The sequence below is a fragment of the Grammomys surdaster genome, unplaced genomic scaffold (genome assembly GCF_004785775.1).
Source record: "Grammomys surdaster isolate TR1022 unplaced genomic scaffold, NIH_TR_1.0 243, whole genome shotgun sequence".
Classification (NCBI taxonomy): domain Eukaryota; kingdom Metazoa; phylum Chordata; class Mammalia; order Rodentia; family Muridae; genus Grammomys; species Grammomys surdaster.
The window spans coordinates 4,687,377-4,705,124 of NW_021604688.1; the positions used below are offsets into that span (position 1 = coordinate 4,687,377).

Consider the following 17,748-nt stretch of genomic DNA (forward strand, 5'->3'; position numbering starts at 1 on the left):
CAAGAAGGGGGCAAAATAAGAAATAAACCAGGTCTAGTGACACATGTCTGTGATCCCAGCAACTCAGGAGACTCAGGTAGAAGGACTGAAAATTCAAGGCCTGAGCCTTGGCTTAGTAAGGGGGTGGTGTAGTATCTGGACATAGGTCAACTTGACACAAGCTAAAGTTATCTGAATGGAGGGAACCTTAATTGAGAAAATGCCTCCATAAGATCTGGCTGTAAGGCATTTTCTTTATTAACTATTGATAGGGGAGGGCCCAGGGAGGGGCCAGACCATTGTAGGGGGTGCTACTGGTGGCCCGGAATCCTATAAAAAAGCCGACTAAGCAAAGCCAGTAAGTGCACTCCTCCATGGCATCTGTGGCAGCTCCTGACTTCAGGTTCCTATCCTGCTTGAGTTCCTGTCCTGATTTCCTTGGATAACGAACAACGATATGGTAGTGTAAGACAAACCCTCCTCCGCAACTTGCTTTTTGGTGTTTCGTTTCAACCACAGAAACCATAACTAAGACACGTGGGATGCGGGAGGTAAAAGATAGCTGGGGTAGAAAGTTTAGCTAGCATGTTCAGTCCCCTGTATAGATGGTAGATGGGCGGCAGGAAAGAAGGGAGGGAAAGGCAGGAAAAAAAAGAGAGAGAAACAAACTTAGAAAGTTCACTTAGGAAAGGGATTAAGTTTTGGGAAGGAGAAAGTGGGAAGAGAAACCGATAGAGAAAAACAGGTCACGAATTGTTAATTTCTGGTCAGAAAAAAAATAACCGGCCCTAGAGGTTTGTTCCCCCCCCCCCCAGAAGGTGATAGATTTTGACATTCACCTTACGAACCACAGCAAAGTATGAGCTTTGAGCCAAGCGGGTCCCTTAGGCTAAAGCTGGGGAGTTCCTAATTCACAGAGCGCGCAAATGTAAGGGTGCACCATGGAGCGTGATCCTCCCAGATTCCTAGAGCGGCCAAGCTAGGGTTGTCTGTGTAGTGACTCTAAACGGAAGTTGGAGGAATTGTGGGTGGTGGCGTTTGACCGGTAGTTTCTTCAGTGCCGGAGAGTCAGGGAGGCTTCTTGGGCATGGAGAGCAGCTGGGTTCTTGGCCTAGTGTTCTGTGGACAGCAAGTCCGTGCTCACTGGGCCTTTCATTCAACTGCATGGACGTCCGAAATGTTGGAGCCGGTGGAATAAGGAAGTGGATGAGCCCACACTAATCAGCCTGCAAAGCCGAAAAGATACCTGACTTGTGAGTGTTAGAATCGGAGGAAAGAGAATAACATGATCTTAATTTCTAAGGCAAATATTACCCCGACCTCGGATTATCGTGCCAGTTACGCCCCTACTTTAGTATTAATTCATTTCCTATCTTGGTTTGAACATCTCTTATAAGGAGAATTGTGTCACAGAGAGTTAATGTCCACCTAGGTGATCGGTAGCGAAACTGTCACCAGAAGGAAACGCACATGGAAGTTAAATATATTTTTCTCCTTTACTTTTTTTCATATATAGAAACTCTAGTCTCAGAAATGGCATCTCTCCTCAGTACAGTGGTTCTCATCTGAGCTGAGGGCTACCAAATTGCCTGCTGGCTTCAGACCATTATGTGGACAAGAGGATCCTACAGAAGAAATGGTACTTCTCCAGTCGCTTCCTGAGGTGTCCACTTGTGCCCTATGGAGATCCAATTCAGTTACGAATCTCAAGACCATCACTTTCTGTCAGGTGAGCCTCAGTGCATTTTAGGTTACTTGGGTGATACCAGTATTCTCGACTGTCTACACTTTCTCCGTTAAGCAACAGCATGTCTTTAGTGCTTCAAGCAAAGTCTTATGTTTTTGTTTTGACTTTTAGCGATCCAGTATTGTTACATCTTCTTTTATTCCTTGACAAATTCATACATGTAAACAATGTATTTTGCCTGCATTCAACCTCAACACCCCTTATGAGTTCCCCCAGATACCCTCCCCACTTCATGTCATCTTTTTCCTACAATGCCTGTAGGAATATTGACATACCTTATTGCCTTGCTCTTGTATACTTAACCGGGGCTTTGATGAGGACAGTGACAATGTCATGTCTAAAAGATAGCATTTCACAGCACTCCTTGAGTCTTCCAACATATTCAAGTCTTTCTGCCCTCTCTTCTGGGATATTCACGGATTCTAGGGAGTAGGAAGGTTATGATAGATGTCCTGCTTATGACTTAGTACTCAATGGTAACTTATTCTCAGTACATTAACTGCTGGCCACTGCAGAGAGATGTATCTCTGGCCAAGGTTGAGGACACCAGTAACCTATGTGTGTCAACATAAATATTTAGTATGTTCACTTAGCATGACAGCAGTAGTGGGCTCTCTATTAGGGCCTATGGTTTTTAAGTTGATTTGCAGTGCTAGGCATGAGTGATCGCCTGTGGAGCAGGTTCAAATCCAACCCAAAAGCAGTTGTTACCTCCTGTGGTGGTTTGAATGGGAATGGGCCCCTCTATCGGCTAATATGTCTGAATGCTTAGTCTTCTCAAAGTGCCACTACTTAAGAATCATTGGGAGGTGTGGTCTTGCTGGAGGAAGTATCCAACTGGGGATTGACTTCGAGGTTTCAAAGACGCAACCTGGCACTAAGATTTTCATTTTATAACCCATGTCTTCTGAGGGAAACATTGTCCCTCCATGCAAGGTACTTGTGTTCAGTATAGTGGAGTACTGTTGTGACAGACCTGACTGTGTTTTTGGGAGGACTGTAGAAAGGCTTTGGAATTTTGTACAATAAAAGCCAATACAAGATAAGAATCTTGAGGGCAATTCAGAAGATGTAGGCCTGGCTTGTGAAGTGTCAGAAGAAAGTTTAAAGACTCTTATCATGTCTTTGCTATTTTGAATTAAGATTCTGTCATTCTGACCAGTTGATGGTTAACAAATTGGCACCGTTGAAGTGAAACCTCTGCACTACTGGACAAGTGATGCTGGTTAGCTGGAACTAAGAAACTAGCTGTGATGAAGTAGAGACCAGCACCACTCAGCTGAGATCTTCTTGGAAGTGTTTCTTCAGGATCAGCACACAGAAACTGTGTTCCTGAAGTGGCCAAACGTGTAGCTTGTACTAGCAGGTGAACTTTAGTGTAAGACTCACCCAGGTAGTACTGGCTTTGAAAGCATGAAGGGGTCATGGAAAACAGCTGAGACTTGGCACTTGAATAGGCTTGAAGAGTATGTCAGTTGAAAGCTCAGGAGTGAAGGGATCATGAGGAGAAGTTGAGGCTTGATACCATGAAGAGAACCTTTGAGAGGCTCCTGGGGAAAGTATAGCCCAGTTGCAGCAGCCAGTACCATGGGATGACCACCACCACCAGCAGCACTAGTGGAGTGGAACCCACCAGGAAGCAGCATGCGCGCACGCACACACACACACACACACACACACAGGGGGTGGGGGGGAAGCACTCTTTACCTGAAGTGCCACCCCCTGGTAGACCTGTGTGCTATAAGAAAGCAGGCTGAAGGCTGAACAAGCCGAGAAGCAGCTCTCCTCCATGGGCTTGCATCGGCTTCAGGTTCCTGCCCTGTTTGAATTCCTGCATTAGCTTCCCTCAGTGGATTATGACTCTGAATCTGTAAGCTAAAAAATCCATTCCTCCTCAAGTTGCTTTTGGTCGTGGTATTTCATTACAGCAATAGTAACCTTAAGTAAGACAATTATTCCACCCTTGGTTCCTGTAATATATACATATGTGTGTATATATATATTGGCCATTAAAATAGATAGAGCATTTTTTGTCTCTTGGCTTAGGGCACACAGTGTATTGTATATGACAGCACCCCCCACTTAATCTTTACGTCATTTCTTTGTAATCCCAGTCTAGATTTTTCTGAATGACAGGACATACAGTAAGCTACCTGAGCTGTAAGACTTGGAGCTCACTGCTATACTTCCTTTTCTGTGAGATTTCTTTTTTGGAGGTAGTATAATGTAGGATAGCATAGTAACAAACAGAATTGCTATAAATTTGTATCTACATTATGAATTTAATTTTTAAAACAATTGTCTGCCATTTTCATGACAAAACTGACCCCATGCAATGACTCTGCCTCCAACACACAGTGACTGATCCCTCTCTAGGAAATGTTACCTTGGTGTGTAGTAGTGCTGACTTTGGTGGTTGACTATCTGACATATACAGTTGGTAATAGGCATTTTTACCTGGGAGAGGGGGGATCCATGTTTTTGAAGCTGTATATTACCTTTATCCTGCTACCATGACCATTCTGCACATCCTGCACATCAATCATGCTAGTGCTGGAATAGAAGCTGATTGACCTTGTGCTGTGGGTCTTCCTGTCTTCATTCTTGAGCGGCTTCTTCCCAACGGATGCTCTTTGCTGACAATTTATGAAGTACACAAATATATTTGCATACTTTGCCCACTCTGGGATGCTTATCCTTCTGTTTCTTCCAGAATCCTTGTTTCTTTCTAGTCTTCCAGTCTTGCTCTTTTCATAACTTCATAACTGAGTTGTCTCTAGCCGTGAGTCAATCTAGGCTTACATCCTAAACTATTCCCTTTCATGAGTAGTAGACAGGCCATTTTATTATCTGAAGTTCTGTCTGTGGAAGAATTTGATTTCAGCAGTATGTCTGAGGCCATCCCTGAGTAGGAATGCAGGTGAAAGCTTGCAGGCCTGTTTTGACAACCCGTTCTGAATCCACTTGTGTGTGGAATTTACTTACCAGGTGAACTTGATTTTTCAATGGAATGCTGGTTTGTGTGTCCAATTTTAGATTTAGTAGGCCAAAACCATTTAATATATAACAAGCAATTTAGTATCCTGCAATCAAGGAGTTCCCATCAGTGTCTAGTAAACAATGACCCAGGATTTGTTTTTCTCATAGAAAACTAATATTGGCAGAAGCATATATAGCAGTAACCTACTGAGTTCTCTTCCGGATCCTCCATGTAGTACCTCTAGCAATCACCTCTAATGCCACTAGTTGTCCTTGGGATGAGGTCAAATCTCACTCAAACGTAGCAACCCTGGCCAGGTATGGTAACATCCATCTGTAATCCCAGCACCGGCAAGCCTTAGGCAGGAGAACTGCCGTGAGTTCAGAGTCATCTTGGGCTACAAAGTGATTTCAAGGCCAGCCAAAGCTATACCACAGGACCATGTCTCAAACAAATATGGGGGTTTGGGGGAGTACAGCCAATCCCTGTTTTCTCAACACACAAGAGTTGAGGCAGGAGAGTTGCCATGAGTTCCAGGGCAACCTGGACTATAGAGCATCTCAAAGAACAACAAAAATAGCAAACCAACAATTATTTAGTCATTCTAGGGGACAGTTGGCTTAGAGCTGCACTTAGCACCCAGACTGCCAACTTGAGTTTGAGGCACAGGACCCACATGGTACAAGGGAAGAACCAGCTAACTTCCACCATTTATCCTCTGACTTTTTGACACTCGTCCTCCTGTGTGGATTCATCCCAGGCATCTCTTCCTTCTGTATACACATCAGTTCTGTTGGATTAGAACTGTATCTTGTGATCTTATTTGATCCCAGCAACCACATGGTGGCTCACAACCATCTGTAATGGGTTCTGATGCCCTCTTCTGGTGTGTCTGAAGACAGTGACAGTGTACTCACATACATAAAATAAATAAATAAGTCTTTAAAAAGATTTCAACATATGAATGATAGTAGAGAGGGGCACACTTCATGTCACACATGGAAAACCAAACACTGTTTTCTTTAAAATACCAACATTTGGTAAATATCTCAACAAAAGCTCAGAATAAACACAGAGTTCAGCATACACATTACTAGAATAGGGTAAACAAAACAGTTGGAAGGTCATAGGAACAGAAAACATGGTGGGAATTCTAAGAACATTTCTGGCAATTTTGCCTTTTTTGTTTTTTTAAAGATTTTGTTTATTTTATATATATGGCAAATACTCTGTAGCTGTCTTCAGACACGCCATAAGGGGGCCTTGGGTCCCATTACAGATGGTCGTGAGCCACCATTTGGTTGCTGGAAATCGAACTCAGGACCTTTGGAAGAGCAGTCAGTGCTCTTAACCACTGAGCCATCTCTCCAGCCCCAATTTTGCCTTTCGTAAACTAAAAAAGTTTAGGTTTTTTTTTTTTTTTCATTGTTAATTTTTTGGTTTTTGCTTCTTTGGTTGGTTGGTTGGCTGGCTGGTTACTTCAGTTTTCTTGGTATTTTGAGACAAGATTTCTCTGTGTAGCCCTGGCTGTCCTGGAACTCGATTTGTAGATCGACTGTAGGTGTGTTGCAGCTAGCTGCTTAAAGCCCCTGCCACTGTAACTTCCCCCACAATGATGGGCTATAGTCTGGAATTTTAAGATAAACTAAACCCTTTCTTTTCCTGAGTAGCTTGTTGCCGAGATATTTTAGCAACTGAAATTAAATTAGAACAATATTCAAAGATAGCTGTCCAAATTGCCAGTCATTTGACTGGAGGTCCTTTGGCACAACCCAGAAAAACTCATGGGTAGATAAGGAGAAGCTCGTCAAGTGCTGGTCTCTGGCTGCCATTATCTCCCTCAGCGAGGGGCAACAGTGAGCAGTAGGCAGCAAACAAGCAGAATAGGCAGAAATGACATCAACTTCTATTACAGTCTTTGTGAGCGGCTTGGGTATTGGGACCTTTAAGTGCACTGAACCAGCGGTTCTTCCTGGGTTTACACAGGGACTCTGAAGGGCAAGGGATGAGAAAGGAAGAGTTAAAACCTGTGGTAAAGAGGGATACCATGGCTGATGACCCAAACCAGCACGAATAGCCGTATCTTATAGTTCCTTTTTTGGTAGAATAGGGAAGCAAAAAAGCGAGTCCATAAAGTTCATCCGACAGCAGAACCGCTGGGAGCTCAAAGGACCTCCAGTTCCTCTTTTGCAAGGTGCATGCTGGTACAGTCAGCGAAGCATCTCACATCTCAGTATCTGGATCATTTGACCATGGCTTTACTGTGAAACTGTCAAGAGCCCTATGGCCAGTCCATTGCTTGTCTTGCCAAGCAGGACCCTGGCAAGGAACAAGGTCCAGCACTCCATGTTCCATCCACAGGGTTTCAAAGAGCCTTTGATTGTATGTTGTCCCCAACATGTGTCTCTCAAACTCTTCCACCAGCTAAAGCCTGCAGTTTCCCTGCTCCTGCTCCTTACAGCTGTTCATTCTTCTGGCTCAACTGTGTCTCTGCCTCCACTGCCCTGCTTCTTGCCCTGACCACATTTGTTTAGTAGCTGTTTCAGAAAGCAGGCATCCTGGCCTGTTAGTAACTTGACTTGCCATCAGCAGCCAAGACCACTGCCATGTCTCCACTGTCTCAGTGTCTCTGTTGCTGTTTTGTAATACTAGTTCAGCCCACACTACTAAAGGTAGGCAGGAAAAGATACTTGAGTGCAGCCTTGTATCGTGCCTAATGTTACAATGTCACTGGGGGCAACAGAAAAAGCCTCTCTGAGTGGCTTGTTTAATCTAAGAAGAGGTGTTTAAGCCATCACAATTTTTTATTTGGACCAGCTGAAGCTAATTGTTTAGACCAGTCACTGCCTTTCCTCTCAGCAGCAAAGGCAGGCATTGGGTCAGGCTCTTTTGAACACTAGTCATGGCAGTATCTCCTAGATACTGTCATTGCCAGTGCACCCTCCTCCTGGCCTAGACGAAAATGGACGAAGAGTCATAGAGACAATATATTGAGGCTTGTGATAAAACCTCTGGTCAAAACTGCTTCAGACAGCCCTGGCGAGCCTGGGCAAACAGCTGTGATCTTCCTGTTGTTTTCTCAAGGTCTCTGTGGGGTCTTATAGATTGTGGTTGATTATGGCCTAAGGGTCATCTAGCTGGCTGTTTGATAGGCTTTTTTTGTTTTTTGGTTTTTTGGGTTTTTTGAGACAGGGTTTCTCTGTGTAGCCCTGGCTGTCCTGGAACTTACTTTGTAGACCAGGCTGGCCTCGAAATCAGAAATCCGCCTGCCTCTGCCTCCCAAGTGTTGGGATTAAAGTCGTGCGCCACCACCGCCCGGCCTGGCTTTTGTTTTTTAATTTCTACTTTTTAAATTCAAGTTAGCCAGGGCAGTAAGGTGGATGGGTGCCAGCATCTTGTCTTGTTCACAGGAAAATAAATTTAAAGAACTACTAGTGACACTAATAGTGATTTCTAGCTCATTTTATTAGTACTTAGCACATTCCCGTTGCCTGGAGATAGCTAAGTTGAAGGATCCATGCTGAGGAAGCAGGTACTGAACTCTCAAATGGTGACTCAGTTGTGTTGGAGTTGCCATTAACTGTTCTGTAGGAGAACGTTCTCACCAACTGAATGGTTAGTTAGACTTCACAAAGTCCCACTTAACAGGTGCATTTTTAGCACCAAGCCAGGCAGGAATTACCTTTTCAAATCTAATAGCAAAAAATGATCTTGACCCTTGATCCTCCTGCCTCCTCTCCTTAAGTGAGCGGTAGGATCACAGGAAAGGGCCATGAAAACCTCAGTCAGGTTGGGAGTTTAGTTAGTAAGCTGTAATAGTGTTCATACTGCTGCATACATAGAGATAGGGGAGTTCCATGTGCTGGCATAGAGAGGACCTGTGTGCTCCTGTGTGGCCGTCTGGGAACTTAGTATCTGCTAGTGCTGCACTCATTTAGTGTTGCCCACAATTTCTTGTTGTTGTTTCGTATTTGCTGGTTAAATATATTCTTTGACAGTTTCATACATGTACATAGTACCTTGTTATTCTCCTCGGACTCCTTGTCTTTATACACCCCCTGTTAGGCCCTTCCTCCCTATAAGTCCTCTCCCACATTCATCCTGTTAGGCCCCTTCCTCCCTATAAGTCCTCTCCCACATTCATCCTGTTAGGCCCCTTCCTCCCTATAAGTCCTCTCCCATACTCACCCTGTTAGGCCCCTTCCTCCCTATAAGTCCTCTCCCACATTCACCCTGTTAGGCCCCTTCCTCCCTATAAGTCCTCTCCCACATTCATCCTGTTAGGCCCCTTCCTCCCTATAAGTCCTCTCCCACACTCACCCTGTTAGGCCCCTTCCTCCCTATAAGTCCTCTCCCACATTCACCCTGTTAGGCCCCTTCCTCCCTATAAGTCCTCTCCGACATTCATCCTGTTGGGCTTGTTTTATGACTTCAGCCAGAGTCTGTGTGTCAACAGGTTTGGAATTACCCATTGGATCCTGATGTGCACACTGTTAGGTACAATCTGAAGGCAATGAGTGTCCCCAGACTCCATCAGTCACCAATAGTTCAGCAGGTACAGTAGGCTCTGTTGAGCTTCTCCCTGATCTATAGCTAGGTTTTAACAGACTCTAACCTGTGCAAACCCAGTACAGGTGGCCACAGCTCCCATGAGATCTTGTCTGCAATGGCTATGTCATACCTAAAGATAGTATTTTATGCCAGGCAGTGGTGACACATACCTTTAATCTCAGTACTTGGGAAGCAGAGGCAGGTCAGGTGATCTCTGAGTTCGAGGCCAGCCTGGTCTAGAGTTCCAGGGCAGTCAGGACTACACAGAGAAACCCTGTCTCAAAACAAACAAACAAACAAACAAACAAACAAACAAAAAGTATTTCCCACCTCTTGTCCCTGTCTTCCAGTTCCTGCAGTCTTTCCACTCTTTCTCCTACCGTGTCCCCAAGCTTTAAAGGGAGTGGCACAGCTATCCTGATTAAGACTAAGACTAAGCATCCAGAACAGCTATCAGTCTGTGTTCTCTGCAAAGAGAACTCTCTGATTACGGGTGAGAGTAGTAGCAAGAACGTAGGCTGAAGATAAGCTGGAAGCTTCCTCACCGCTGCCTAGCTTTCACAGTGCTACCTGAAGACACTGTGTAAGCTACGTGAGAAACAGGGCCTCAAGACTCTTACTTTGCTATGAACCCCACAAACTACATTGCTAATTTGCCAAGCAGGATAGGGCCACCCGTACAATAGCAGCACAGCTGTTCTGAAGGTAAACAACCACTGTTGGGTTACACTGAGGCCTGCTTGACAGAAGAGAATACATGCCTGATACTATCAAACCCAGTCAAAACCCATTCCCCACAGCTGGGGAATAGACCTAGTGAGTACTTTACTACTGTGGTTCAACTAAGTTGACATGGCACTAGACTTGGTCTAAGTATTTATGTTTATGCCCTTAATTTTTTAAGTCTGTCTTTGGAGGCTGGAGAGATGGCTCAGTGATTAAGAGTACTTGCTGTTCTTTTAGAGGACTCAAGTTCACCAACGAGCAGCCATGTGGAACAGTTCACAACTTCCAGATCTGACACCTTCCTCTGGATTCTCAGGACAGTATACACACATGGCATAATAAACACACACAAATACAAATAATTTTTTTAGTGTACCGACACCCATGTAAAAACCTGAAACCAGTCTTTGTGTCAACACTGATTTCTTGTTATTCACATTAATGCATGCAGTTTGAGAAAGTAGAAACAACTTGACCGTCTTACTACTCTGACCCCCTTGTTTGTGATACCAAGTTTAGTTCCATCTGGAGAAGAGAATAAGTAGTATCAGAGTTCTCTTGCACTAGATAGATATTGTTACCTGGAAATTCAGTTTTAAACTGATTGCTGTACTGGAAATGCTCTGACTTTTTGTATAAGTTGTTTAGAACACAGTGTGTGTACTATGGTATAACAACAATTTTACACTGTTTCCTAAAGGCAGATGCAAAGGAATGGAAAGGTTTTTATTTCCCTTTCATTATTTTCTTTAGCACCTAACTTTTAGCCTAAATATGAGCATTGCTAGATAAAATCAAACCATTTCCCTTTCCTACGTTGTGTCTGTTCAAGTATATTAATAAGTTATCCGCTTTAGTCACACTTGCATTATCATAGAGAATCAATCTCATTATTCCCAGGCCTCCTGTGAAAATCATACCTTTGTTTCTGATAAGTGTCTTCTACACATGTGTGACCCATATTTGTTGAATCTTCCCAGTTTTCCTCACAGTATTTTTCAATGTTGGGAAGCCTCCCATTTCATTTGAGTCTACCACCTGTCATTTGAGTCTGTCAGCCATGTGGGGCCACCTGCTACCACAGCCTCCCTCTTACTGTGGCATCTGCAGGTAAATACTGATGTGCTTCACCTGGAACTTTCTTACAACATGAAGCACATTTTCCATTTAGATTTTGTTTACTGTTCCAGATGGTGAGACTAAGATCAACATTGGAGAGCCAGCTACAGAGGAGGAGATGACAGGGAAGATTGAAACATTGACTGAAGAGTCGGGCAGCCTCACGGAGGATGTTCTCCACGATTCTAAAGGCCAAGAATTCTGTGAATTTGGAGATGAATTGAATGATCAGATGTTCTTCAAAGAAAGACAGTATAACTGTGATGAATGTGACCAAAGCTTTGCTTGGAGTACAGGTCTTATTAGGCACCAAAGAACTCATTGGAAGCCTTATGAATGTGAGGAATGTGGAAAGGCCTTTCGGATGAGCTCAGCCCTGGTTCTGCATCAGAGAATTCATACTGGAGAGAAGCCCTATCCTTGTGGGTGGTGTATTAAAAGCTTTAGTCGGAGCTCAGACCTTATTAAACATCAAAGAGTTCACACAGGTGAAAAACCTTACAAGTGTGATGAGTGTGGGAAGGCCTTCAGTCAGAGCTCAGATCTTATGATACACCAGAGAATCCACACAGGAGAAAAACCCTACCAATGTAGTCATTGTAGTAAAAGCTTTAGCCAGCACTCAGGCATGGTTAAACATCTGAGAATCCACACTGGAGAGAAGCCTTATATGTGTAACCATTGTTACAAACATTTCAGTCAGAGCTCTGATCTTATAAAACATCAAAGAGTCCACACTGGAGAGAAACCATACAAGTGTGATGTGTGTGGGAAGGCCTTTAGTCAGAGCTCTGATCGTATTCTCCATCAGAGAATCCACACTGGGGAGAAGCCATATCCATGTAGTCAGTGCAACAAAAGTTTTAGTCAGAATTCAGACCTTATTAAACACAGACGGATTCACACTGGAGAGAAGCCGTATAAATGTAGTGAATGTGGGAAGGCTTTTAACCAGAGCTCAGTCCTTATTCTGCATCAAAGAATTCATACTGGAGAGAAACCATATCCATGTAATCAGTGTGCCAAAAGCTTCAGTAGGCTTTCAGATCTTATTAATCATCAACGAATTCACACTGGAGAGAAGCCTTACCCGTGTAGTCAGTGCAGTAAAATGTTTAGTAGAAGGTCAGATCTTGTTAAACATTACAGAATCCACACTGGGGAGAAGCCCTATGAGTGTGATAAATGTGGCAAAACTTTTAGTCAGAGTTCCAACCTTATTCTCCACCAGAGAATCCATACTGGAGAAAAACCATACCCTTGCAACAGCTGTTCTAAAAGTTTTAGTCGCGGTTCAGATCTCATAAAGCATCAGAGAGTACACACTGGAGAAAAACCATATACGTGTAATCTGTGCAATAAGAGTTTTAGTCAAAGTTCAGACCTCACTAAACATCAGAGAGTGCATTCTGGAGAGAAGCCCTACCACTGTAGTAGTTGTAACAAAGCCTTTCGTCAGAGTTCTGACCTTATTCTCCACCATAGGGTTCACACAGGAGAAAGACCATATGCGTGTACACAGTGCACCAGAAGTTTCAGTCAAAAGTCAGACCTTATTAAACATCAGAGAATCCACACTGGAGAGAAGCCATATAAATGTGTGTGTGGGAAGGCTTTCAGTCAGTGTTCAGCCTTTACCCTTCATCAGAGAATCCACACTGGAGAGAAACCATATCCATGTGCTCAGTGTGGCAAAAGCTTCAGTCAGCGCTCTGATCTTGTTAACCATCAAAGAATCCACACTGGTCAAAAACTGCAAATGTGATACCTCTGTGAAACCTTCAGCACCGTGACCAATCTTACTGGATATCAGGATCTGCTGGGAGCTGTCTGCAGCTTCTCTGAAACAGGGGGAAAAAAGAGAAAAGTCTGCCTTCCAGGCAGAGTCAAAGCAGGTCAGAGTCTGTTGGCAGATTTCCCAGGCTGCTGAGGCATGGAACGATAAGAGGAGGTGTGTTTGAGACTCAAGGCTAGGAGCTGAAGGTTCTATTGACCTTGGTGGAAGGAACAGGGAGGTTATTGGATGGGAACAGATGTCTTATGTGTATATTTCAGCAAATTGTTAATGTTGGCTTGTGGCTTTGCTTCCCATGGTACTGTAGTATAAAAAAGGCTATGAGAAATACACTCACTGCTGGTGTGGTAATGATCTGCAGCCCTCCCATACCTGTCTCTTGCATCTTTTTTCTGTCTTTCCTATAGTCATCCTCACTTCCCCCTCAGAGGCTGTTCAACTTCATGGCAGCCAGACTAGTACAAGGATCCATGTAGAAGAGAAGCTTCTGACCTCATGTTTAGGGAAACTGATGTTTTAACAAATCTGACCTTGGTGATTTTAAGTAAATCCATTCTAGGCAGGCACATGCCTTTAATCTCAGCACTTGGGAGGCAGAAGCAAGTGGATTTCTTATGTTCGAGGCCATCCAGGGCTACACAGAAAAATCTGCATTGGAGAAAAAAAAATAGAACAAATTTGGGGTGGGGGGGCAGAAGACGAGACTCATTCTGAGAAGACTGCATAAATGTGGGAAAACCTGTAGTGTACAAATTTGGAGACCACACTATAACAGAATCTTACCAAGCTATAATGACCATGAACTGGGTTTTAATCAATGTTCAACCCATGCTCCACTTAAAAAATACTGGAAGATGAATTTTATAACAGTTTACAGAGCTGAGAATTACTGGTGTTAAGGAAATCCTAAGGTGCTCTGGGAGTTGTATAAACATCTTCACTGTTTTTTTGTTTGTTTGTTTTTTAATGAATCAATAGGCAAAAATCTTTACCATGATCTAAGAAAATCTCTTATTGGGACACAGTTCATGGAGACTTATGTTATAACCAATGTATAAAATTAATGCAGAATTAACCAATTTTAAATATCAACATGGAAGATCTCAGTCTAAAGTCAGAGGGAAATATATTCATCTTAGAAGCTCTACCTTTACTGAGTCTAAATTACCAACTGCATATCAGAAATTATTTTAGAGGATGTAGAGAAACCTTAAATCTTGTAATTAAAATGGTATTAATATTGACATCACACATGTGCCCTATGCTCATGCTGAGTATCTATAAAGTCCCTGTGTAACTCTGAGCCACTTTGTCTCTGGGATTGGAGTGTAGAGATGGGTTTTCCTAGTGAGCATGAGTCAATGGTACACACAGCAATATTAGTTCAACTTTGTTTCCTGCATTAACAGTAATGCAGGCCAAAGTTTTATTGGTCTGAAATCACTTCATGTTCTCTGAACACATGAAAAAATTTTTTAAAGAAATGTATGTAAAAACTGAATATTGTTCTTATCTATTGAACAAAACTGGAACTGTGGTATTGCAGTACTGTCAATTCAGTAGTTCCTCGGTATCCAGGAGGGATGTCCCAAGGCATAGAACTTTATCAGTCAGCTGATATAGTCTTGCTAAATTCAGGTAGACTACGACTAGACACAGTGCATTACCCTAGCTGATAACAGTTCCCAGTTCCTAACATTTAACAGCTCCAAACAATGCCATTGACTTGAGTCCTAGTGTTTCCAGGACCACCAGCTATGAGCAGTTCTTGTCATTTTTTCAACAAATGGAGCTAGCTGGTCCAATCACTGCTTATTAGCCACTCTCAGTGATAACAGCTCTAGGAAAACCAGTCAGCCTGCTTTATCCAAAAAATCATAAACATACAAAACCATCCATAGGGGATGTCATTGATACTTACCCTGAAACGATGCATAAGCTGACCAGATAAGGATGAAAGGAGGGGCAGGTTATATAGGCAAAAGGCTAGACTTACGTCTATTCACGTTGTCCTGTTGGTGAACTGCAGTTGTAGGTTGTGAGCAGGGGAGGAACCCTTCATGGATGTGAATGGAAACAACTGAAGCAGCTAAAGGACGGCAGCATCAGCTACTCCAAGCCTGTACAGCCAAAGCAAAGTCTCAACTGTGACTGTTTGCATTTTGGCTGATTTTGCCCTGCTGTATCACTTGGTCAGCATTACATCCTAACACCATTTCCTTGCTTAAGTACTTACCGTGCACGGTGTCCATGACTTGCATTTTGAGATGCCAGAATAATACATTTTTCCCTTTACAATTTCACAAAAGATTCCTTCTTATTGTAGACCTTAACATCCTCAGAGATTTTTGTTTACTTGGGTCCAAGGAAAGCCTTCCACTTTTTCACTTACAGATGATAGTAGTCTTCTCTTCTACATATCTTAATTGCCAGCATCATTACTCTTCATCTTGGGGCCATTGTTGAGTTCAGTTAGAGTTATTTGTACATAAGCAATGCGAGTATGCAGGCTAAATCTGATGACCCATATAGCTACCAAGTGACTAATGGGGAAGGTGATACATGCAAAATGGACACCCTGGACAAGGCAATGATTCACATGCTAGAGGATATGCAGAAGGGTTCAAGGTTTTATACTGTTCATACACTGAATTATTTCCTAATTTCCCATTTCTATTTTAAGGGCAAGTGAACCAAACTATGCAGGCAACTATATTTGACCATCATCTGACATGTCATTTCTAAAGTCCTTAGACTTCTCTAAGTGACAAGAACAGTCAGGGGCTGAAAAGATGGTTAAGAGATGTTTAAGAACACTAGCTCCTTTTCCAGAGACTTGAATTCAAATCCCAATACCCACACGGCAGCTCACAGCTATCTGTAACTCCAGTTCCAGGGGACCGAATTGCTGCTTCTGACCTCTGAAGTCACCAGGCATTCATGGTGAACATACAGACAAAATAACATATACAGAACTTGATTAAACAATTGTCTTTATACTGTATTTTTACATTTTAGTTTTTTGGTTTTTTTTTACATTTTATTTTAGTCAGTATTCTGCTAGCAGCCTTCAGATGAAGATGTAGAACTCTCAGCTCCTCCTGCACCATGCCTGCCTGGATGCTGCCATGCTCCCACCTTGATGATAATAAACTAAACCTCTGAACCTATAAGCCAGGCCCAATTAAATGCTCTTATAAGGGTTGCTTTGGTCATGGTGTTTGTTCATAGCAGTAAAACCCTAACTAAGACAACCTCCGAGAAAGAAGAATTGGAGATAAAGTTCAATTACCAATAGTCAATGATTTGTTAATATATCTGTAAGGAATCTCTGCAGAAAGAATAAAGAACAGGATTCAGTGCATCCATGTTAAAAGATAGCACTCCTGAACATGAAAAATCTATTCCTTCTGAAACACCTTGTCATATTTATCTCTTCTGACATCTTGGGTTGTATTCTTTAAAATAACCACTAGCCTAGTAAGTAACTATCTCCTACATTCAGTGGCATCCTTGTAGCAAATGATCAAACCCATGGATGGCTTTGTAGAAACTTCTGGCTCATATGTAGCCCAAAGAACCAGTGAAAAAAACAAATATGCAATCATTGGCTGAAGTTGGAGGGGACAGTCTTGGGGACTGAGGGCTCTGTGTCCTCTGACCTCCATGTGCCCCGTGGCACATGTGCATACATACACACACACGTACACACACAAAAAAATACATAAATTTCTTTTTAGACATTTAAAGTTGCTGACAGATCTGTTTTATAGATCAGTTGGCATTATTTCCTTTCAGCTCTTAACATTATTCCTTATTTATTCATTCATTTATTTATTTATTTTTGACAACTTATGTCAGGAGAGGTCCTTCTCTGTTCATATCTTTTTGGAATTTTTTTTTTTTTGGTTTTTTGAGACAGAGTTTCTCTGTGTAGCCCTGGCTGTCCTGGAACTCACTCTGTAGACCAGGCTGGCCTCGAACTCAGAGATCGGCCTGCCTCTGCCTCCCAAGTGCTGGGATTAAAGGCGCCCGGCTCTTTTTGGAATTTTAAACACATTGCATTTAGTTGTCTGCTTTTCTAGGAAATCCAATTCATTGCATAGATGCTGTATTTCTTGGGTTTTATTCTTGTTTCCTCTTTTACCCTGTGTATTCTTAGGTTTGGTTTTGTGATCATTTCCTAGAATCTCAGAAGTTTTGGTCATGCTTTCCTGATTTGATTTGGTTAGTTGGTTTGGTTTTCCTTATTGATGTTTGAATGTAGTATTTTCTTGATGTTATCCTCCATCTCCAACATTTTTTCTTCAGTGTGGTCAAATATTTTGATTTCCACCAAATTTCTAATTTAGTTCATTGAATTTTTCTTTTCCAGATACTCTGCTTTTTCCCCCAATTTCAACTCCCATGCTTATCTCTTCTTCCCACTTGCTTTCTCATCCACAGTACTGAAAACACCCACTTTGCTGACTCTTTTCCTAGGACCTGAATGAATTCATCTCCTTTTTGTATCCTCTTTGAGGTCCCTGATCAGTTTTACTGGTGTATTAATTGCTTTTTTCATTGCTGTGACAAAATGCCAAACAAAAGCAACTTAAGGAAGGAAAGGTTTGCTTGGACTCATTTTGAGGGTGCAGTCCATCTTGGCAGGGAAGTCACAGCACCAGGAGTGTGAGGATTATATCATATATATACTCAGGAAACAGAGACTGACAGACACTAGTGTACAATCACTTTCTGTCCCATGTGAGTGTTGTGAGCATAGGTATCTTTACACAGATCTTTTGTGTAAAGATGCAAAGAACAGAAATCATTGAGTTTCTTCCTCAATGGCTCTATACCTTATTTTTG

General features: G+C 42.5%; 1 protein-coding gene across 3 annotated transcripts; it reads left to right on the forward strand.

Annotated features, from left to right (window-relative positions):
- Positions 1–1,030: 1,030 nt before the first annotated feature.
- LOC114627129 (zinc finger protein 271) lies at positions 1,031–13,266 on the forward strand. Of its 3 annotated transcripts, none has more exons than XM_028774785.1 (3): positions 1,031–1,232; positions 1,496–1,708; positions 11,174–13,266. In XM_028774785.1, exons 2-3 carry the CDS (start codon positions 1,660–1,662, stop codon positions 12,865–12,867), a joined length of 1,743 nt encoding a protein of 580 aa, XP_028630618.1. In that variant the 5' UTR covers positions 1,031–1,232; positions 1,496–1,659; the 3' UTR covers positions 12,868–13,266. The 3 variants fall into 3 exon arrangements, with proteins under 3 accessions (XP_028630618.1, XP_028630619.1, XP_028630620.1); XM_028774786.1 differs by having other exon boundaries at positions 1,530–1,708; XM_028774787.1 differs by lacking the exons at positions 1,031–1,232; positions 1,496–1,708 and adding an exon at positions 9,170–9,261.
- Positions 13,267–17,748: the final 4,482 nt, after the last annotated feature.

Bases quoted from the DNA above. Each gene is read 5' to 3' on its own strand.
- LOC114627129 (XM_028774785.1), top strand. From the start codon at position 1,660: ATGGAGATCCAATTCAGTTACGAATCTCAAGACCATCACTTTCTGTCA. The intron at 1,709-11,173 runs GTGAGCCTCAGT...TTACTGTTCCAG, and splicing joins AGACCATCACTTTCTGTCAG to ATGGTGAGACTAAGATCAAC.